The 22,102-nt window shown below is 54.8% G+C and overlaps 1 protein-coding gene across 1 annotated transcript in view; it reads right to left on the reverse strand.

Moving 5' to 3' along the window:
- LOC133344509 (obscurin-like) overlaps positions 1–22,102 on the reverse strand; it is an 84,368-nt gene that overhangs the window by 17,202 nt on the left and 45,064 nt on the right. Inside the window, exons 64-97 of the mRNA XM_061554487.1 lie at positions 21,812–22,078; positions 21,440–21,706; positions 21,188–21,238; positions 20,850–21,068; positions 19,782–20,048; positions 18,450–18,716; positions 17,712–17,981; positions 17,111–17,374; positions 16,430–16,714; positions 15,580–15,873; positions 14,738–14,811; positions 14,114–14,266; positions 13,408–13,572; positions 12,769–12,964; positions 12,225–12,503; positions 12,001–12,058; positions 11,471–11,595; positions 10,450–10,647; positions 9,886–9,933; positions 8,497–8,592; positions 7,802–8,020; positions 7,271–7,343; positions 6,819–6,865; positions 6,530–6,676; positions 6,262–6,407; positions 5,428–5,628; positions 4,927–4,961; positions 4,209–4,382; positions 3,701–3,860; positions 3,449–3,562; positions 2,753–2,917; positions 1,701–1,853; positions 1,365–1,569; positions 678–791 (exon numbers count right to left, since the gene is read on the reverse strand). Of these exons, the coding sequence (XP_061410471.1) occupies positions 678–791; positions 1,365–1,569; positions 1,701–1,853; positions 2,753–2,917; positions 3,449–3,562; positions 3,701–3,860; positions 4,209–4,382; positions 4,927–4,961; positions 5,428–5,628; positions 6,262–6,407; positions 6,530–6,676; positions 6,819–6,865; positions 7,271–7,343; positions 7,802–8,020; positions 8,497–8,592; positions 9,886–9,933; positions 10,450–10,647; positions 11,471–11,595; positions 12,001–12,058; positions 12,225–12,503; positions 12,769–12,964; positions 13,408–13,572; positions 14,114–14,266; positions 14,738–14,811; positions 15,580–15,873; positions 16,430–16,714; positions 17,111–17,374; positions 17,712–17,981; positions 18,450–18,716; positions 19,782–20,048; positions 20,850–21,068; positions 21,188–21,238; positions 21,440–21,706; positions 21,812–22,078 (5,796 nt within the window). The remainder of the gene's footprint in view (positions 1–677; positions 792–1,364; positions 1,570–1,700; positions 1,854–2,752; positions 2,918–3,448; positions 3,563–3,700; positions 3,861–4,208; positions 4,383–4,926; positions 4,962–5,427; positions 5,629–6,261; positions 6,408–6,529; positions 6,677–6,818; positions 6,866–7,270; positions 7,344–7,801; positions 8,021–8,496; positions 8,593–9,885; positions 9,934–10,449; positions 10,648–11,470; positions 11,596–12,000; positions 12,059–12,224; positions 12,504–12,768; positions 12,965–13,407; positions 13,573–14,113; positions 14,267–14,737; positions 14,812–15,579; positions 15,874–16,429; positions 16,715–17,110; positions 17,375–17,711; positions 17,982–18,449; positions 18,717–19,781; positions 20,049–20,849; positions 21,069–21,187; positions 21,239–21,439; positions 21,707–21,811; positions 22,079–22,102) is intronic.

Raw genomic sequence — 22,102 nt, forward strand, 5'->3', positions numbered from 1 at the left:
GTCCTGTCCATCTCCTGCCCTTGCCCTGCCCTTGTCCTGCCCATGTCCTGTCCATCTCCTGCCCTTGACCTGCCCTTGTCCTGCCCATGTCCTGTCCATCTCCTGTCCATGCCCTGCCCATCCCCTGCCCATCCCCTGCCCATCCCCTGCCCATTCCTGCCCATGTGCTGCCCTTGCCCTGCGCTTGCACTGCCAATGCCCTGTCCATGCCCTGGCCATCCCATGCCCAATCCCATGCCCATCCCCTGCTCATGCCTTGCCCATGCTCTCTTTGCGCCATCAGGGAGCGCTGTAGTGAGAATCGCCAATGCTCTAAAAAGTAACGCTGCCTACAATCAAAATTGCTTCTGGGGCCCAGCGGATGAAGTAATGGGTGAATAGGAGCGGCATAATCATGCATGGCTGGAGCGGTGAGACAGGGGTTCGCGCACTGTGCTATGATCCTGGCGACCCAAGTTGGATTGCTGGCCACAGTTAAGACTGATAGCGAGCGACTGCTGAAGCGGTCCTCGAGATCCCCAACTGACCAGCAGAGTGAAATGTTTCCAAACAGCTCACGTGGGTTGATAGAGCACTGTATTTGCAAGGCTGTATATGACCCTAACAAATATCCATGCATGGGAGCGAGGTAAAGACGGGCAGGGTTCGGGATATAGCTCGGGCTTTACCGGGCTTACCTTTGTACCAGGTGATGACGGGCCGCGGGGTGCCGATCACGTGGCAGCGCAGTGTGATGGAGTCGCCCTCCCGCACGATGCACTCCTCCAGCTCCTCGGTGAAGCGCGGGGGGCCTGCGCAGGGCCACGCAGAAGCCGCGGCGACACAGACATCCGTGTTTTTGGCTCCCTGCTCTAGCCCATTGGTTTTTCCTCTGCCGACGATCGTCTCTTCCCATAAAACACAATTAGTCTACGTAGAACCGTGATGTGCGCGTCCTACTTTCTGTGTAGCAATCCGAGATGTGGTTTGATTTAGACGCTGTGTAAATCCAGTTGATTGCATGCGTGTTACACATTGCTGGGTAAATCAGGACTCGCTTCCCTTGCGATTTAATGATTGTCTCAATGCGAGAATCAATCGTTCCTTCACCATCGCGGTCCATGTAGAACATCGGGGCTGTAAGGGTCCCGTAAAGCAATTGCACACGTCAAGTACGAATACAAAATAATCAATTGTCTCAAATGATTTGAATCTAGAAATGCGAGTGAAAAATTTAGATGGCTTAATGGATGCGTGGTCACATACATCTCGTGCACATGTATCACCCATCGACACACACACACACACTGTGCGTATACATGCATAGCCAGGCAGATATTGCTAATGGTGTTGTGTGTGATACAGGTGAGGTGGGTAATGCGCACCCCAGGCTGGATCTTGTGAATCCTGCGGCTGCTGCTGCGTCTTCTGCCGCCCCTGCAGGAGGTACAGCTCACAAAGCCACGCGTCCTTGTGGGCCACGCTGGCTGCCTGCAGCGTGAACTTGTCCAGCCCGCTCTCGTGCTCGTGCAACAGCTCCAGGATTCGCTCATGCCCCTCCACCACCTCGCTCACTTCTACGTTCCGCACCTGGACGCCACGGAGGGAGAGAAAGGGCATCTCTCCGTCAATTGCCAGACGTCGGGAGCGCGCCAGGGCTGGAGATGCCGCGACCGAGGGCTTCCCGGGGGTAATGGAGGGGACTGCGCGGCGACGCTCACCGGCAGCGCGTGCAGGCACGTGTAGGCCTGGGAGGCCGAGTGGCTTCCACGCCTCGCCTTGCATACGAGCAGGTGGCTGTTGAAGAGGAAGAGGTGGCGGCGGTGGCCTCGTCGGCTTATCGCCTCGCTGCCCTCCCACGCCTCGAACACATCCTGTGCTCGCAACGGCGGAGGTGGTTGGAGGGGTGAGCGATGGTGGCGGAGGGGTGGGAGAATCCATCCAAACGAACAAAACAAACACTGATCCTGCCTTCAGTAATGGCTCAATTAATGCTTTTAAATTAATAGGCGTTTGTCGTCTTGGACCACAGCCAGAAGCGCATGAATGGTGCAAGTATTGAACCCCCTCATGAAACCATGTCCACTGTGGTGGACTACTACGATATAAATGATTGCGATGAAATTATATGAGCATTTCGATTTAAAGCTTTCGTGACTGCAGGGATTCATCTTCTTGGTTCTTTCGGTAAAGTCACGTAGAAGGGAAGTAATAAAATAATAAAAATAATACATAATAAAATAATTCTCACGACGTTTCGGCCACAACGCAAGCAGCCGTCCTCAGGTGGAGAACAGGTACGTCAAGTCTCTGTCTATAAAATAATTCTCACGACGTTTCGGCCACAACGCAAGCAGCCGTCCTTCAGGTGGAGTACAGGTACGTCAAGTCTCTGTCTATTTGACGGACCTGTTCTCCACCTGAGGACGGCTGCTTGCGTTGTGGTCGAAACGTAGTGAGAATTATTTAATTATGTTTTATTTTATTATTTTATTATTTCCCTTCTACGTGACTTTACCGAAAGAACCAAGAAGATATATGAGCATTTTTAAGGATGACTCCATATTTTGGCGTTCCTTTTACTCCTGCAAATATCACAAAATATTTAAGTAAAAATAAATTACTTTGTGAATAATAATAATTCTGCAACTAAGCTGCTTGCTTCACTCGACTGAGAGCACCTGTCTAATGGGAGAGCGTTTGCTGTGTGCACGTGCCTGCAGGGTTGTTGTGTGCACTTAGTGGCGAATCACGTTTGCTGTTGTTGTTGTACCTGTCGCAGGAGTGGGCCAAGGTTGGCGAGGTTGGTGGGCACCTCCTCGATCATGGACAGCTTCATCTCGTCCTCCGCGCGTTTCGGAAGCGACGCCACCACGCCGTAGGCCTCCTCCAGGCCTCGGCAGTCGCCGCCCCGACTCGCGCGCCTCCGGATCAAGTCCTGTGGGCAGGTGGTGGCAGCGTGAGCGACCAACTCAGGGCAGCTGCGTGACACCGCTGATCTGTGCCACACTGCGGCTGTTGACCACTGAGGGTTTTTCTTCTTTCGTACAGCTGATGTAGATGTAGAGCAACAACTACAATTTCACATTCAGGAGGTCAAGCCAGACAACCGTGTTATCTGGCTTGATAACAAATGTGGATAAGGTTGGTGGGCGGTGTCCCAGGACGGTAAGTGGTGGCCACACATGCCCGCAGCACTTGAAGACAACGGTTGGTCGACTTCATTCTGTGCTGTAATTCCCTATAAGGTGGCCAGGATGGCAGTACAACAACTAGGATTGGATGACTGCTATTCCTTTGATACCTGTGTGTTTTCCCCAGGTACTTCTTTTCTATTTTCTCGTGAAAAGGAAAACAGCACCAGGATCCTACTCAAAATCAGTTTTGAGGCTCATTGGTTGACGAGACTTTATAGACAAGGACAGGGCGCCTTCCCTTTTCTCAGAGCCGTATGCCCGGCTGCTCTCACCTTCAGTGCCACCTGATAGACGTGCAGCTGCTCCTGGGGCAGGTCCAAGTATTTCTGTATGGACAGCACCGACTCGGGGAAGTGTGTGGACTGGCGTAGGATCTCGGTATATTTCTGCACAGACAGGAAGAGAACATCGGAGAGATTTGAGGTAATCCCCACGGACGACAATCGACACCGATGCACGACAGCTGAGGGTGCGGGTCCGTGGCTTCATCGCGTGGCCGACGGCTTGGGGGAAAGTGGAGCTACCTCAAAGGTGACCCTGACGGCGTCGCTCAGCAAGAGCAGGTCGGCCTTCGGCTTGCTGCGCAGGAACTGCACATACACCTGGAACTGCTCGCGGCTGCCCAGGATGGCGTCCACCACGTCGCTCTCGTCCCTGCACGCCCTGAGCCTGGGCAGGAAAACCCTGCGAGCACAGCACAACACGTGAACCGCCCGTCGGCATACGGCTCGCGTCTCTGCACGTGCACTCTGCTCACGTGGCTGGCAGATGGCATGCGCTCGGCTTCAGTGAGATAAAAAAGACGTTTGAAAAAAAATCAATAGCGTGGATGAAAGATTAAATTTCTTGAAAAAAAACAACGTGCTCCATTCAAGACCAAAGCTTATTTACACGTTTTAATATTTTCTAAGGCCACAGTCAATCAGAAGGAGAACGAGTTGGGAGTAATTTGCCCAACATCTATCAGTGAAAACCGGCGACAGGCGTAGGAAATTGGCGAGGCGGTGGCAGCAGGAGGCAGTGAGTGCTCACTGTCGGTGGAAGTTGAGGATGTCCTGCACATTTCTGAAGATGGCCTCCCGCTTGGACCTGACCAGTGCGGGGATGTTGACCTGACTCTCCACGAACTGCGCGTGATGCGACACCAGGAAGGATAGCTTCTTCACAAACTTCTCCTCCGCCGCCACCAGCTGCTGCAGGGTGACCCTGCCGCGGGAAACGCAAACGAGGGATCGTGACATTGCGCAGGCAGCTTCCGGAGCACGGTGAGGCCCTTTAAAGCCTTTTTCGGTGAGGCCGGAAATTATTGTTTTCCCCCGACATAAAAATGGTGTGCGATGGTGCAATTCTGGGTAAATTTAGAACAATGTTCGAGTTATATTCATGGTTTTTTCGGTAAAGTCACGTGGAAGGGAAATAATAAAATAATAAAAATATTAAACTAAACAATTCTCACGACGTTTCGACTGCAACACAAGCAATCATCATCAGGTGTGAAATCCACAGCAAAAAAATTTCGCTCCATGCTGGTCCACAGCAAGAAAATTTGCTGTGGATTTCACACTTGATGATGATTGCTTGTGTTGCAGTCGAAACGTCGTGATCATTTTATTGTTTTATATTTTATTATTTTATCATTTCCCTTCTATGTGACTTTACCGAAAGAACCAAGAACATGAATCCCTGCAGTCACGAAAGCTTTAATTAAAAATGTTCGAGTTGTGTGTGACGTAAAAAACCGTGGACTTACTCGATGGGTTGTTCCTTGCGACCCGTGGATGGTGTCTAGAGAACGAGCGACGGTGGACAACAGAAAATAAAGTAACCATTCGTGTTCACGTTTTTTTCTTCTTTTTGTACACAGTTATGAGCGCAGGCCCAAAAGGCCCAAAATTTCAAGCAGCCAGAAACAAACAGCACTATTAAATATGTAACCGATGACAGTTACTAATTCCAAAGTGGAGCGGTGTGGGGGAAGATGCAGAAAGAGAAGTCTAGATACCTGCAGTGTGGTGGTTTAGTTGAGCGAGTTCACGATTGAGTGCATTGTTGTGACCTGAATTACTGGTTGAACACAGCATGAGCGATGGATGGAGGCTTGAACAAGTGAACTTCACGGGAACAGTAACCGTGGTAGTAGCCATAGACGAGTGATGAGAAGGCGACTGATCACCGGTGAGCGAGTGAGTGCAGTGAATCAGTCCCGCTGGCATGTCTGGGGGAGCAGCCGTCTGGGCCGTGCTTGAACTACCTGTGGCTTTCTCTCCAGGTAGGCGGAGGAGACCCATCCCTGCTGGCACGCGGAGCTCTCTGAGGCCCTGCTGCGCACGAGCCACAGCAGCGGGTGGGCACAGTCCAGCACCTCCACGTGTTCGCCCCTGCCCAGCGACAGGAACGCGCGCTCCGTGCTGGTCCACGCGTAGTCGGCCACCAGCACGTACACCTCCACGCCCTGCACAACAACACAGCGGGCAGCCCCACCACCGTCCAGCTCTCTCCACCGCGTGTCCCGAGCTCTCAAGAATTCCGGGGGCTAACGGGTCTTAGCCCAGCTGGATCGCTGTCGACCAACGCCTTCCCGCCGCAGCTGCAGGCTGGAGTACTCTGCGAAAGCTGCTGTGTTGTTTGTGCAGTACCAAGGCGTGGATTTGGTAGCATCCGGACTCTGCTGGAAATATTTGTCACGCAGCAACAAACTGGTACCTATGACCAAATCACCCGGGATGAGCGCAATGCTGTCAAATCAAGGAAGCAAATCAGGGCCGAGCCTAGAGAGTGCTTGGATGGGTGGCCACTATACGTAAACAGTTTGTCATAGGTTTGTGGAGCTGCAATGCCCTCTGGGTAGCGGGCATACTTTTATACTCCCACGTCTACGCTCCCTGCCATCACCAACCTTCGCTGACCAGCAGAGTTAAGTATGGTCAAATAAGCGCCACTTCTTGCATGTAATGAGTGGGCCCTCATCCAGCAGTGGACTGACAAACGGGGACATGCATGCACACCATACCGACGCTGAACCTGGCGTCTGCGGTAGAACGTGTGGTTTTGCGAGTGAGCGAGTGTGGCGCGTGGGTCAACGCACCCGCTGCTGGAAATCGTCCTCCTCGGACTCAGAGGTGGCCCCGGCGGGCCCGGGGGGGCGCGGCGGAGGGGTGGAGGTCTTCGGGGACGGGCTGTGAGCTCTCCTCTCCTCCTCTCCGGCTTCCAGTAGGCGCACGCGCAGGGACGCTGCGGGAGACCGTGCACGGTGGTCAAACACGGCGTCCCATCTAGCCGGCGCCTGGCTGCGAGCGCACCAGTCGCCGCGACGGGAAAGCCAGGTTCCCGTGAAGCCCGGAGCGACGCCTCACCCTGAGAAAACTGCGTGGAGACGATCTCGGTGATCTGAGATGTCAGCTTCTGGATGAGCTCCTCCGACAGGAAGATGGGGCTGGAGGCTCGCGAGTCTCGCTCTTCCGGCACCTGCAGCTCCTCCCTGACGCGCTCCACGGCCCGATCTGCGCACGGGCGCGAGCGGCTCGTTAACGTGACAAGCGCGTGGCTCGCTAATGCCAGATAAATCGCAGCTCGGTGGCCTTAGGCAAATCCCTGTTGGGGACAGACGAGCTCACAAATTCCAGCCGCACACACGAGACTCACCGCTGCTCTTCTTGGGCACTTGTCCTGCAGCGTCACCTCCTGTCGACCTGACAACAAACAGAAGAATCATTAAACTGGCATTTGCGACTGGATTGCTGAGTGCGCTCCTGCGCAACATGATGAGGCCGTTACCGCTGCCGCACATTATCTCCAACCTTGAGAGAATTCCTGCTTAGTTACGTGGACGTGAACAGCTCCGTGTCTTGGTTATTTAATTAAACCGTCGTCTTTTTATGTCTTGTAAATCTGTCCACACAGAAATCTTCTGAGGCACGTAATGCTCTCATCCATGGTCAGTATGACCAAATCTAAATAAATTGTTCATTTTATGGTGAGGTCGAGGCGGACGGAACGTCCACACACATGCGATCTTGGTGCCGTCGCATAAAGGAGGCACCAAGGAGGTGGATGTGCTTAGCCCCCCCCCCCCCACTTCTCACCACCCCTCCCACCTCTTGAGGATGTAAGAGAGATGCTCGTGTTTCGTCGCCGACCGCACTTCGCTGTCCCCACTGGACCCTCGATCTGAAGGAGCAACGGTGACATTGCGTCAAGACCACCGCAACCACCCCAACGACCCTCCCCCCCCCCCCCCCCAGCGTCGCGCATACGCCTTGCGCGTCACAGTCGAGGGCAGCCACTCCGCCATGACAGTAATGCCCATCGCATGGCAGTCAAACCGACAGTTTCATTCTCAGACCAGCAATTTCGGCAAAATATACGCAATGCCAAATTGAACGAGATGGTCTTTCGTTGGTGACTGGGCTGAAACCATCAACTCAAGAGCCCAGTTTAATCACAGGTGGCCGCCTGGGTTCAAACCCAGGACCTTGGCCGCGCCAGCTCAGCGCTATGACTTCCGTGCCAGGCGGCCGGCTGCCTCGAGCCGTGGGTGACTTCAATGCTCAGCCGATTGACATCTGCACCCTCCTTTAAAGACGACAACGCCGTGCCGGTTTGGATGGCGCCCTCGCGAGGCGTACCGGGCAGCACCTCCACGTTCGCCGTGCAGATGGCCTGCCCCGCGGCATTGCTGGCGATGCAGGTGTAGCTGCTGGCGTGGTGTGGTGCCACCCGCGGAATGCACAGGCTGTGTGCGGGCGCGCTGCTCGTCAGACGAAACCCTTCCGTCGTCGCCTTTATCCGGTGCACCTTGTCTGGGGACTCCTCCTTCAGCCACGTCACCAGCGGCTCCGGGCAGCCTGGGCGCACGGGGAACACGCCGACCGGCATTTTGATTGCGTCGTCACGAGGTGGGCGGTGAGGGGGTTGTGAAGGGGGGGAGGGTGGCACGGCATGGCAGGGGGCTCCACATGTTCCCCTGCCGGGTGCCTCCCGCAGACGACCTTTGGCAGCAGCGTCACCTGCAGTGGTGGACCATGCGGATGATTACATCCAGCAGCAGAATGAGAATGGCTTAAGGTGTGTTGTTGCTGCTGTGTGTAAAATGTCTAACGATGAAGATTTGTTTGGCTGACATGTATTTTTGCACTCACGATGCATTTATAAAACTGTGTACCACACATAAGAGATGGGGAATATAAATCATCATCATCATGGTCGTGTATAAACACGCTTATACAATACGCTGGCTGCAACCTCACAGAGGCCGTCACTGGGGGCTGGGGGACGCGGGGTGAACCCCTGGTGGAGGCGAGGGAGGGCCGGGTCCCCGTACCCTCGAGGATGACGCCGAGCGTGACGCTCGCTCCGCACGGCACGCGCCTGTTGGTGAACCTCTCGAGGAACCGCGGTGGCAACAGACTCTCCAGCGCTGGGAACGGCAGTCCGCGCGCACACACACACACACAGAAAGATAAAGACAAAGATCCCCCGTGTGGTCTGTAACAGACTGTAGGGGCAAGTGCTGTTAGCGAGCACCTATGAAGGCCGGCACGGCACACGAGGGGGTGGGTGGCCAGCACCACGCCCGGCCGCCCTTGTCTCCCTAGTTGCGATGTTCACACATCGCACCAGGTACTCATTTGAGGCCCAAGACCGGTTTAGATAATCGTCACTGGTGTTGGCCGTGAGCGGGAGTCGAATCCGGTTCGCCAGGTTCGTAGCGCAGCACACTAACAGCTACCCTACCACTCCCCACACATACACACACACGCACACACAACAACAGCCACCATTCGCCACTAAGTGGCGGTGACATCCCCACGGCAAAGGCTCCCTGACAGGAGGTCACGGGACAGACCCAGGTGCCATGGGTTGACTGAGATGACTGGCAGATGCACCAGTTGTGCCCCGCACTATGCCAACTGTGCCACGCACACACACGTACGCAACACACGCCCGTGTCCGTACACAGGCCTGCACCCGGCAGCATCAGCACCATGGCCAACCATGGCTGTGTCATAGTTTACACAATTTCCACGTTTTATTGGCTACAGTTTGATGCAGTTTGTATTCATAAAACATCTAAATATGAAAGCAATGTGCAGACGCTGACATAAACGCTCCTGAATATATAATTGGCTAAACATCCTGGTGCAGGAGCATCCTTTAAAATAGCCTCGAGACGCAGCGAGGCTTTCCTGGATAAGCATATTCCACGGCGTCCATTCGTCAGCAGAATGACAATGGGTTTTCATGTTTCACTTTTTCGCAAGGATTTAAAGTATTTGCACGTCTCCTGCAACGACTGAAAAGGCCGATCCTGAGACGACAGAAGCTGCTATTGCATTTGTCGCATCTGTGATTGGCTGCGGTCCTGTTATGGCTTGATGACTTCTGTTTGTTGACGAGGCTGCCTGACGGTGCCTTGCGCTGAGGGCACGCTTTCGTATGGGGGGAGCTGTGCCGTGATCCCGTGCGCCTTTCTCTTGCCAGAACTTCGCATTCATTGACGTTGATGTCAGAGTCTTTTGAGATTCACGCGTGTGCAGACGTCCTTGAATTAACGTTTTGGGCGACCCACAAGTCTCTTGCCATTTGATATCTCAAATGTATTATTAGAGTCTCTTCGTGGAAACTGCTACATGCAACTTGTCTGATTTGTTGCAGAAGTTGGTGTGTGTGAGTGTGTGTGTCACGGCCATTATTGTTCATCTTATCTCACCTTCACCCTTGGGTCTCACTTCTGCCTTTGCTTCCGCAGTCTCTGGGGCTGGAAGGTGACACAATATCCACCACACACACACACGCACACACACAATGAAGTGCTTCTCAAATTCTATCTCTCGACATTGAGAGAATCCCTCATTCAGTAACCAATAGATCAGGGTGCAAAATGTGGCAGTGGAAGGTGAGCGGTTGGAGGTGAGGGGGGGAGGTGAGGGGGGTGAGGTGAGCGGTGGGAGGTGAGGGGGGGGAGTGGAGGGGGGGGTGAGCGGTGGGAGGTGAGGGGGGGAGGTGAGGGGGGGGGGAGGTGAGGGGGGGAGATGAGGGGGTGGGAGGTGAGGGGGTGGAAGGTGAGCGGTGGGAGGTGAGCGGTGGGAGGTGAGGGGTGGGAGGTGAGGGGGGGAGGTGAGCGGTGGGAGGTGAGGGGGGGAGGTGAGGGGGGGGAAGATGGGGGGGGGGAGGGGGTGGAAGGTGAGGGGGAGGTGAGGGGTGGGAGGTGAGGGGTGGGAGGTTATTGGTGAGTTGTGGGCAGTGGAGAAGCTGCTGGTGGCGTTTGGCTGACCCTGCAGGAGGAGGAAGGCCGAGGTGTAAACGCAGCCGGCCATGCTGCTGGCGCACACGGCGTACTCCGCGAAATCCTCGGGCAGTAGGGGGTCGATCGTGAGCACGTGCCGCGTGCCCACCTGACACACCTGCAGCCGCAGGGAGCTGGGCAGAGGCCGCCCGTCCTTGAACCAGTAGAGCCGCGGGGCCGGGGAGCCTGCATGCCGTGCGGGGCGGGGAGCGCGAGAGCGCACGCAGCGATGATGCAGACGGGAATACCAGGGCGGACGGACACGGTCGCTCACACCGACATGGGCACAACAAACAGACAAATATCCCCCGCGCAGCTTTAATAGGCTGTTGGGCCAAGTGCTGTTAGCGAGCACCTTTGAGGGCCGGAATGCCACACGAGGGGGTGGGTGTCCAGCACCACGTCCGGCCACCTTTGTCTCTCTAGGGAGGATGTTTACACACCGCACCAGGTACTCATTTTAGGCTGGATCGACCTAACGGAGGCCAGGACCGGTTCAGATAATCGTCACTGGTGTTAACCATGAGCGGGAATTGAATGCGGGTCGCCGGGTTTGTAGTGCAGCATAGCGCTAACCACTGCACGACCACAAAGACAACGCAATAGACGCACAGACGTGGACAAAAAGAACCTGCAGGACAGGACACATGGACACCAACATGAAGACATGGACACACACGCAAGTATAAGGATACGTTGGCACGGACGTACTGATATGGACACACAGACAAGGGCACAATCAAGAAGAGACAGACAAAAAGACAAGGACACAGTGAAATTGACAGAGACACAGTCACATAAACATAGACACACTCAGAGGCAGAGCCCTAACCCACTCATGCAGACATAGGACACATTCGTAGACGTCCAGACACGCACGGGACCACCGACTCTAAACGATCCACAGTGCAGCGAGACCGGCACCCACGTGCTAACAAGCACCAGCGAGCTGAGCGGCGCCGCGGCTGCTGTCGTGCGTGTGCGTGGTGCGTGTGCGTGGCGCGCCCACCTGTGACTCTGACGGACAGGCTGACGTTCTGAGCGCCAGCGGACACATACGTGTCTTGCAGTTCCTGTGTAAACTGGGGAGGTTCTTCCTCCACCTGAGACTCAAGAACCTTCTCCGATTGGTCCCTGCGAGCGAGAGGCACACAGAGCCGTTCACCCAGCAAGGTCTCACAGAGTCACGAGATAATTTTTTCAGGAGGGTCCTGCCAAGTTTTTAGCAGTAGGAAGTGAGCTTGTTAAATGTAACCCCAATTGAGTCATTTGCAGTAAAATTTTCACCATTGTGATGTTTGGCTAAGTTCAGCTGCAGTGGATTTGTTTTAGCTATGGGAAGAAACCAGAGAAGCTGAAGAACAGGAGGAGAACATACAAACTCCACACAAAAAGGCACCCATTCGGGAATCAAACCCAGGTCTTTCTCGCCATGAGGCACGAGTATGGCCACCGTGCTACCCTGCCGTCCTAATTGCGACGACTGCCGCACCGAGGCAGCGCTGGATGCTGGTACAAAGTCCTGCGACCCGCGCTCACCTCGTTAAAGTAGCACCAGCAGCGGCAAGCAGGCCCGCTCCACCGGCGTCCCCGGATGCTGCGGGGACAACGGACGACGTCACTAGGGCACAACGGCCGGCGATGGCGTTTTCCAGAACGCGCTTCTCGCTCGCACCAAACCCCCGGCGAAGTGCCTTTGGTAACATTGCGCTCGACGACCCACCGAGAAATAAGAGGGTGCGATCGGCAAATCCGTAGCTCACCGTCCAGGTGCAGCTCCGCACGGCTGGAGGCGATGCCGGCGCGGTTCTCGGCCACGCAGCGGTACACGCCGGCGTCCTGGGGCCCGCACGCCTGGATCACGAGCCGGTGCCTCCCGTCCTCGCGGGCGCTGATCTCGTAGTGCTTGCTCGTCTCCAGGTGCCGCCCGTCCTTGTACCAGCGCACAACGGGGGTGGGTAGTCCGGCCACGGCACAGTGCAGCGTCACCTGCTGGCGCAGCAGCAGCTCCTGGCTCCGAAGCTTCCGCAGAAACCAGGGTGCTGCCCGACAAAGACACAACATACATCAACACCAACCATCGCATCGCAACATACATCAACACCAACCACTGCGTCACAACATACATCAGCTTAGTAATTGTACGTTTCCCACTGTTATTTACAAGCCATGTGGCAACGGTACAGCTCCGCTATTCGATGTTCAGTCCCACACCTCGCGGGCATTGCTGTTGATGCACCGACAGTGCATGCGTGGGTGCCCTTCAACAGAAAGGGGCCCCGTTGCACAGGCCGCTTGCTCGCCTACCGCTGTCGTTCTGCCCGCTGGCGCTGTGCTCGCCATGCTCCGTGGGAAGCCTCGGGCACGAATGCGCCAGCACGTGCCCGAGGAGCAGGCGGCGGCGCCTGGTGGCCGGGCTCGGCAGGACGGGCTGCTTGCTGACGCGCACCTCGGCTGCCCCGCCGGGACCCTTCTCCAGCAGGTTCACCTCCACCGGCGAGCCCTGTGCACCGCGCCGCCACGGCACAGTCAGCAGCACGCCCTCCACCCACTCGCACCGTCGCAGAGCGTACAGACCGCGGCGATCAATCTCCCACACTCAGATGATTACATCAGACTGCGTACGTTTCATACGTACGTGATCTACTGGTTCATTCACACAAAGTGAAGGGGAGAGGGGCAGGAGTTCTCAAGCTCCGTCGCTTGGGAAGCGTCGCTTGTATCATCAAAGGATCTGCCAAGGATCCAGGCCAAACAAACGACAGCTACATGGATAACCATTACGATGAAGCGGGAAGATCTGGCTATCACTAAAGTAAATCAACATCAGTGATGATCAGTCCACTGTTGGATGATGGCCAAGTATACGAAAACAGAAACACACATCTCATTGTTAAAGGAAAATAGACTGGCGGGGGCGATCATGCGACTTGTCACGCTGGTAACCTGCAGTCCAAAGAGCTTGCGGAAGCTCCCGGCTGCCAGGTGTGCCTCTCCCGCGTCCAGGAAGGTGATGTAGATGTAGTGCTCGTCCTCGCGGTATGTCTGCTCCGACGTCAGCTGCTGCTCCTGCTGCGTCTCGTCTTCAGCCTCGGGGGTGGCCTCGCTCGGCTGCGGACGGGAAGCACCTCGTCACTCTCGTCCATGGGTCAGAGCGAGCGGCACCGCGTGCCCTTGTCAACCGTAAAACCAGCGGGTTGAGGAGGCTCGTTAACGTGCGTGGATTATGTAACGTTTTGCCCAGTATTTACGTAGCGGTATGGAAGCTGACAGGGTTTCTCGGTGGGAGTAATGCGTCTGCATATTTGCTCTGGTTTGTGTCTCCAAATTTTGGGCAATAATCTTTAAATCTATGTGGTCGGTTTTCAACAAGGTCCCTAAAAGCAAAATAACTTTTCATTGCAGGTTGGTTCACATCGGATCATCTCTACGGGAGTTATCGTGTCCCCCCCCCCCCATTATGACTGGATGACAGAGCTGATGCATATAAATGTTTTCAACCTCAGTTGGAAAGCATAGCCATTGAAATCGGTGACATCGAAGGCAATGTCCTACAGGAAACAAAATGGCCTCAGGGGTATTACACCTCCGGCTTCTGCACACCTTGTGCGTTTGCGTGCGTAGCTGTGTGCACGCGCGCATGCTGTTGCACCTCTTCGGTGTAGGACTCCTCGGTGGACTGGCGCGTGATGAGAAAGCGCCGGAGGCTGGTGCGAGTGGGCTCCAGCAGAACGGGCCCCTGAGCGTCGCCTGCCTCCGCCTGCGGCTCCTGCTCCTTCTGGCTCCTGTAGTCGCGAAACACCGCCTGGCACGCGCACGGGCAGGGGCTCTCCATCACTTCGCTGCCCACCAACTCGCGCCACCCTACCCCGTCTCACCACCCGCCAACTCACTCGGCCCCCGTCGAGGCCAGGCCTTCATCTGAACACGGCGGTCTCATTGAACTCTCTCTGGCGTCTTGCAAAGCTCAAGCCAGGTGGGGCCGGACAGATGTCATTTTCACCATGTCTGGTTTTTCAATTTCACCGTGGCTGGTAGGAGTTTATATAACGTCACAGCGGGCAGGCATGACAGACCAAGAACATATAAGCAACGGATGACACAAGCGATGGTTCGAGATGGCTAGAGGGGTTGAGTGATAGACTAAGAGTCAGTGGCCCCATAAGCAACCAAGGCAAAAATCACCTCTTGTGCGAGAAGTGGAACCAGGTTGGTGCTTTCCGTGTAGTGGTCCGGGGTGATATTTGCTCATCGCACACAGTAGCCAAGGACCTACCTCCTGCTGCTCTTCCCGCTGCTTCTGCTCCTTCTCCTCCACCTCGGCGCTCCGTGGTGAGCGTTCCGTGTACTCTACACACAACACAGCGGTGGTGGCGGCGCCACGCTCAGCAGAATTCCGGCACTGCTGCGCCAGTCTCTGCTGGATGCAGGAGGCTCAATGGAAAGATTGTGTTATGCCCGCAGCTCCAACACTACTGGTTTTTCGAAGGTGCAAACATCAAATATGTACCCTTTAACTGAGCAGGGGATGGCACGAGCAACTCTGCGCTTACTCTTTTAAGTACAGCCGTCCACAGTGAAACACAAACATTTTCCATCTCCAAATAGCAGCAGCTACACAGCCAACCGTGGAAATCGCATGGATGTAAAGTCAACTCAGATAAAAAGCATTTCGTACATTTGATATTTTCACCATTCTCGTCGCGCGAAGCTATCACGAAGGTGCTGTTTTTCACATAGTCAGCAGGAGTTTCAGTGCAGGGGGTGATGTTGCTGTACTTAATCCCAATTTGCAGTGCAAAGTTTTCGAATTACGCAAATTTGTACCATGACGCTGGGCACGTAATCGCCTACCCTTTTTGAATTATGTCACATCTTTCCCATGGCTGACGTAGATGCAGCGCAACTACTACAATTTCACATTCAGGTGGTCAAGCCAGATGACCGCATCAGGAGTAGCGGAGTGTTACACCGGCAAGCACTTGGCACGTGTTGATGTCCTCGTAAATCATCGCTGTGATAACCAGGGCCGGCCTGCCAGTCGATCTGCGAATCTGTGCGTCGATGGGCGAGCGCGCCGCCGCCGGGGTGCCGTGTGAGCGAGGTGCCGCGGCTCACCGAGGCGCACGCTCTGCGGGAGCTGCATGGCCTTGCTGCGGCCATGCTGATTGACAGCGAAGACGCGGAAGCAGTAGGAGATGTCGGGGAGGAGGTTCTGCACGGTGAGCCGGGTGCTCCGCAGGGGCTGCCCGTGGCACGGGATCCAGCACCTGTCTGTCGACGGGAACATCTCCACCCAGTAGCCCGTCACCCTGCTGCCACGGTCCGCCTGCGGCGCCACCCACGACACCGTGACCGAGTGCCTCGTCACGACGATCACCTCGGCGTCCTCGGGCGGCTCGGGGGGCCCCGCTGTGAGAGGATAGGGGGGGGAGGGGGGCCGATGGAAAATGGATGCGCACGGAGCCTCAGAGCAATGCCGTTGCTTTGCTCATTGAGGGATTCCTGACGGTGCTTCGTGGAAGAGTGCTAATCCAGAAATAAGCGAGTTCCTCATTTCCAAATTACAACTTTAATTTTCACTGCGAGCAAGATGAGCTTTGTGACACCCTGCGCGACTCTGAGGTGCGCGCTTGCGAGCACACGTAGGGGAATTCCTGTATCGGGTGTGTGTCGAGAGTGTGTGCCTATATTGTGCATCGAGAACACGGGTGGGCAACCCTCATGCGGCTCCTTAAGGATCGGCTCGTAGTCACATGCATTGAGGCTCTTGAAATATTCCGTTTTATACCAAATTTGAAAAGAAATCGCTCTCGATATTTTGGTTACCGCCCCCTGAATTAGAGTGTGCCCAGGTTGAGCTTGTGTAGAGTGCACACGCCTGCCGAGACTATGTTTGGCGTGCGTGTTTCGACCGTGCGGCCAGGTTAAGTGTGTGCTTAGCGCAGGCGCGTGAGCGTGCGCTTACCGGAGACCGTGAGGGTGGCGCGGGAGACAGCGTCCCTCGCCTCGCACTTCACCTCCCCGCTGTGCTGGGGCTGGGCGAAGTGGAGCAGCAGGGAGCAGGTGGCGCCCTCCTGTCTCCGCTCCCACAGGGGCGACGCATCGGCCTCCGCCCCAACCGCGACGCCGTTCACGAACCACGCCACTTCCGCGGGCGGCAGCGCGCGGTTGAACTGGCAGGAGAAGTGCGCCGGCTCTCCCGGCGCCACGCTCACGTCCGACAGGCCACGCCGCACCTCCGTGTGCCACGCTGCCTCGCCCAACGGAGAGATTGAAAAGAGGGACGCCCGTGTGAGTTGCAGCTTTCTCCACGCTGCTGATTGACTACTTAAGGCACACTGATCAAATCGCTAAAACACACAAAAAACAGTGCTCGCTTTGATGTGTTCTTCAGCAGGCCAGGAGGCACGATGATTTTGGCGTCTGCTATCTGTGCTGTCTGTGCTATCTGCTGCCTGTGCCGCCTGCTGTCTGTGCGATCTTCTGTCCATGCCAGTGCTACGTGTGCATTTATATTTTGTTCACATTGTCGGCTGCTCGTGCTGTCTGCTGGAGGTGCTGTGTGCTGTTTATATTGTGTAGGCCTGCTGTCCGTGCCGGAGCGGTGCGACGTTAACGCGGGCAGCGCTGACGGTGGGCATTCAACCTGTGACCCCGAGGATGCAGGTGGTGACGGCATCCCCGCTCTTGCAGGTGTACATGCCGCTGTCGTCCAACGCGACGTGGCGGATGGCGAGGCGCGCGAGCGAGCCGTGCTGCTCCGTGACGACGCGCTCGCTGGGTGGCACCGCCGCTCCGTCCCGCAGCCACGACACGGCCGCCGGCTCCGACAGCTCGCACTCGAGGGTCACCGAGGACCGCTCCTCCGCCACCGTGTCTGATAGTGGTACCACCACCTTCACCGGCCGCTCTGCCGAGGGAGACAGGGAACGGTCACTCGTGTTGAGTGCTTCAGTCGCGGCCGTTCTTGAGCTGATGGCCATTGGTGGATAAAACAACATTAACATCGTTTATTTATCCAGGGAAGGTTTTACACGGATGTTTGTCCTTTCTTTTCAAGGGCATATTTCATAGGGGGAGGAAACTGAAATATACGGAGCGGATACCACTGAAGTCCCGCACAGACAAATTCACAAACCGACTTTCTGAACTGCCATCTACTGACCACCTATCTGACACGATGGCCCAACTAACACGTGGCGACGTTGCACAGGAGAAAGGTGGCGGCTGCACCGAGCCAAGCGTACTGTTCACGGTGAGCATCGCCGAGCTGGCCGCATGGCCAGCCCAGAAGCCGACGGGGCCTCCGTCCTGCGGGCCTGGGCTGAGCAGCACGAGCCTGTGGGTCCTTCCCTCCACCGTGATCTCGTGACTCGCGTCGCTCTCTAGCCGTCTTTCTCCCCGCATCCACCGTGCGTCATCGACGTGCTCATGGGAGAGCTCGCAGGTGAAGCACGCCGCTTCGCCCTCGCACACCTCCGTGTCCTGCAGCTGCTGCACGATCTGGATGTCCCTCTCTGCAACAAGGGGTCAACAGCAGTCAGCTCGGTCACTATTCTTTCTGATGCTTTGCCGGCAGGTCATCGCCGTGAGTGCCACTGCCGTTGAAGACAAAAATCACCCCCTTTTTTCTTTTTAAATCATGGAGAGTGGTATTGATCACAAAGACAAATATCCCCCGTATAGCCTTAACAAATTGTTGGGGAAAGTGCTGTTAGTGAGCACCTATGAAGGCTGGCACGGCACACGAAGGGGGTAGGTGGCCAGCACCACGCCCGGCCGCTTTTGTCTCCCTGGTGGGATGTTTAAACATCGCACTAGGTACTCATGTGAGGCTGAGTCGAACTAGGGGAGTCCCAGAACCCGTTCTACGCGTGGCCAGGAACCGAACCCAAGTCACAGGGTTCGAGGCACATTACATAAAGCACTGCGCCACCTCTCCCCCCCCAACGGAAGCCACGAGCGCGCACGCGTGCGAAAGTCACCCGTGACGGTGAGCACCGCCGAGGTGTGGTCGTGCCCCGTGTGGCAGGAGTACTCCCCGGCGTCCGACAGGCTCAGCTCAGGGATGAGCAGCACAGCCGAGCAGCCGTCGCGCAGGAAGCCATGCTTGTGCCCCGACGGGAGCGGCGTCGCGTCCTTGCTCCACGCGACGGGCACGTCCGCCCGCGATAGCTCGCACGCCAGCGTCGCCTCCGTCCTCTCCTCCTGCACGAGGTCCTTCAGGCCCTCCGTGAAGGCGGCTACTTTTTCTGAGGATCAAGAAATGTATCACCTCTGGCTTGCGTGTGTCAGCACGCGACTCTGTGGTAAACGGTACCAGCTTTCCCTACACCTCAAGCCTTACTCACGAGAACGAGCTTCGAATACAACGATCCAGCACTCACGGATTTACTCCAGTCACTCGCTCAATGACGGTCAGTCACCTCCCTATCGCTCTTCTATCGCTACTACCACGGTTATTATGAAAGAAAAAGAATAATGGGTTTTACCTTTTCTGGCAATAAAACGGGTGTTAAGATATTCAAACACCAAATAGAATCATTTTGCAAGGAATCCTGTCCGCATTAACCACACGTACTTGTAGTGAACATGCAAACGAACATGCTCTGATAATGTGTGCATTGTCTTTGAAACTGATTGCCCGACACCAGAGACAGCCTTATTTAGGGCCTAGTCTCACGAGCGTCAGACCAGAGACCAGAGAACGCCACAAGGTGAACAGTACAGAGACAATGCACTACCAGATAATTAATAGCTCGGGGTGAGCAGTTTCAAAGAGAATGCATTGATAATTATCAGAGCATGTTTGTTTGCATGTTCGCCACAAGTACATGTGGTTAATGCAGACTTGATTCTTTATAAAAGGTTTCTATTTGGTGTTTGAACATCTTAACACCTGTGTTATTGCTAGAAAGGGTAAACCCTATTCTTATTGTTTTTCATACTTTGATGTTGGCAAAAAGGTCCCATTTTGTACCATCGTAATTGTTCAAATGATGTGCACTCGTTTATTCCTCCACCCATGTTGAGGTCTACCAGACTGACTGTTTTGCCTCACTCATACTGTGTTCAACCACCACACTGCAGGTCACGACACTTCCCTTTCTGCTTCTCTCCTTGCAATACAAGACTTTGGAATCCCCTCCCATCATCTCTTCCGCCAAGTTCTTACAACTGCTCGTGCCCTTTCTTGCTGGCTGTTCGGAATTTTTGACATTTCAGCCTGTGCTCAACAACCGTGATTGATAAAAAACCCCGTAAGAGTCATTCATTTGTGATCCTCGCACTGGCTGTGCTCCACTCGCATCCCTCACCTGTGACGGTAAGAGGGGCAGAGGTGCTGTCATCCTGCGTCTCACAGGTGTAGACGCCCGCGTCGTCCACCGCCACCGGTGCGATCCGCAGGCTCGCCGTGCCTTCGCTGTCCACCGCCATGCGCACGCGGTCGCCGGGCTCCAGTACCGAGGCCTCTCTCCTCCAGCTCACGGGGGCCGTCTCGGAGAGGCGGCAGGACAGAGTGGCTTCATCCGTCTCCTCGACGGTGACTGGGAGCAGCGGCTCCACCACCAGCACAGGACGCCCTTGCAGGCGTAGCAACAGATCACCGACAAAGTGTGAAGGGCGCGGACCGCACACTCATCCCCTTTGCTCGCCAAAGCCAACAAAGCTCAGTCTGGGAATATGTTGGTCCAAAAACGTACACTAAAGCAACCTTACATTTCATGAAGCTTGGCAAAAAAATATTAAGAATCTCAACTGACCATTCTTCTGCCTATGTAGGGGAGTTGATCTGCAATGTTTATTTGTTATGTCAAGGTTTCAGGAGTAGCCTGATGAATATTTGAACCGCTGCCGGCGAATGATCGAAGTGGGCAGTGGCATTGCTTTGTGGTCTATGGTTTTAAATTGGTGACCACAGTCACACTGCAGGCGATTCGTAATTGTCCAATGCTGTAGAATATAACTGCCTCTGCCATAGGATGTTCTGTATGCGATTCACTGATGACTCCATCTATGTCAATCTAAAGACAGACTGTATGTATGTATGTATGTTGAACTTCTTTCACACTGGAGGTAGCCAGCCACACTAATCGGAAGTGTGGAAGAAGGACAACAACCTTGACAAAAAAATTATTTCTAATGAAATGAGTTTTAAATCTAGATTTTAAAATGCATGACTTTCGTGGCTTTTTTTATATTCCAGATGGCCACAGAAGCGTATCTAAAAGCCTGAAATGCAGTGACCATCTTTGTTGAATGGCGAGCCAAAAGCTGCTACGAGGATAACCGGAGTTCACGTGATGATTTATGCTCCTTGACAAAATCAACAAGGTATCGTGTTTAATTTGTGGCAATTACTGTGTGAGTAATGAGTGCCTTACTTTTAACGGTAAGTGTGGCGGAGGACGAGGCTCCTCTGGCCCGGAAGGTGAGAGTGCCAGAGTCCTCCAGGGAGAGTTGCACCATGGTGAGCACGTGGGTTCGCTCATCACGAACGCTCATTTGGTTAAGCTCGTTGTCCTGCAACCGTACGTCACCCAGCCACCACTCGACGTCCGCGCACCGATTCGACAGTGTGCATTCGAACGCAGCACAGGCGCCTGGACACAGAACACGCCGGCGAGACAGCACCGCAGTGAGAGGTCCGTCTACTGTGAATACAATAACGGCTACGTAACCCTTAACACAGGGAACAAAAACACAAGCCACTCTCTCTCACCTGCAGTAACTTCCACATCCTGAATGCAGCCGAGCACCTCCACGGGAAGCTCTAGAAAATACAAAAAACAACAACCCATGGTCACCCTCAGGACAAACAGACATGACATGCACTCTAGCAAAGTGAATTCAAGTACACACTGTGGTACACGTGCACCAAGCTTGGAATAAAGGCCACAGTGAGAATAAAAGTCTCAATATGAAACAAACCCATTTATTATGTATGGCCAATGAAGTGTGCAATTAGACACACCTATGACATTGAGCCTGGCGGTGGTGACATCGTGGCCAGTGTCACAGGAGTACTGCCCAGCGTCGTGCAGGCCCAAGTGATGCAGGACCAGTCTGGCCGCTCTTCCATCCTGACTCATCTCACACTTTGCTCCAGGGTAAAGCACCCCACCATGTTTCAGCCACGTTACTGGGGCCTCTTCTTTGGACACCTCGCACACGAACACAGCGTCTCCGAGTTCCTCTTCAGTCAGATCCTGCAGGCCCTTGGTGAACACCACTGGCTTCTCTGTACAAATAAATATCATGGATGAACAAAAATTTAAAATAATATAAATAATATGAATGAAACACATTTTTGAAAATTAAAGTTGTTTTTGAAAGCTGAACCCACCCCACACAATGAGTGAAGCCGTGCTCTGCTGATCGCCGGCCAGGCAGCTGTAGCTTCCCGCATCCTCCAGCTCCAGTTTGTGAACGGTCAAACTTGCAGTGAAGTCCTTCTGGTGCACTTCAAATTTATCATCTGGCTGAATGGGCTGGGAGTCCTTCCTCCATTCCACATCCACTCTGGGTTTGGAGAGGCGGCAGGACAGAGTTGCAGAGCTGTCTTCCACAGCTTCAACGTTCTGTAGATGCTCCATGATCTGAAGTGGCAGCTCTGTTGGATATGAACAATAAGACC

Source organism: Lethenteron reissneri, chromosome 20, assembly GCF_015708825.2.
Source record: "Lethenteron reissneri isolate LAM-NWPU_2019-01 chromosome 20, ASM1570882v1, whole genome shotgun sequence".
NCBI lineage: Eukaryota > Metazoa > Chordata > Hyperoartia > Petromyzontiformes > Petromyzontidae > Lethenteron > Lethenteron reissneri.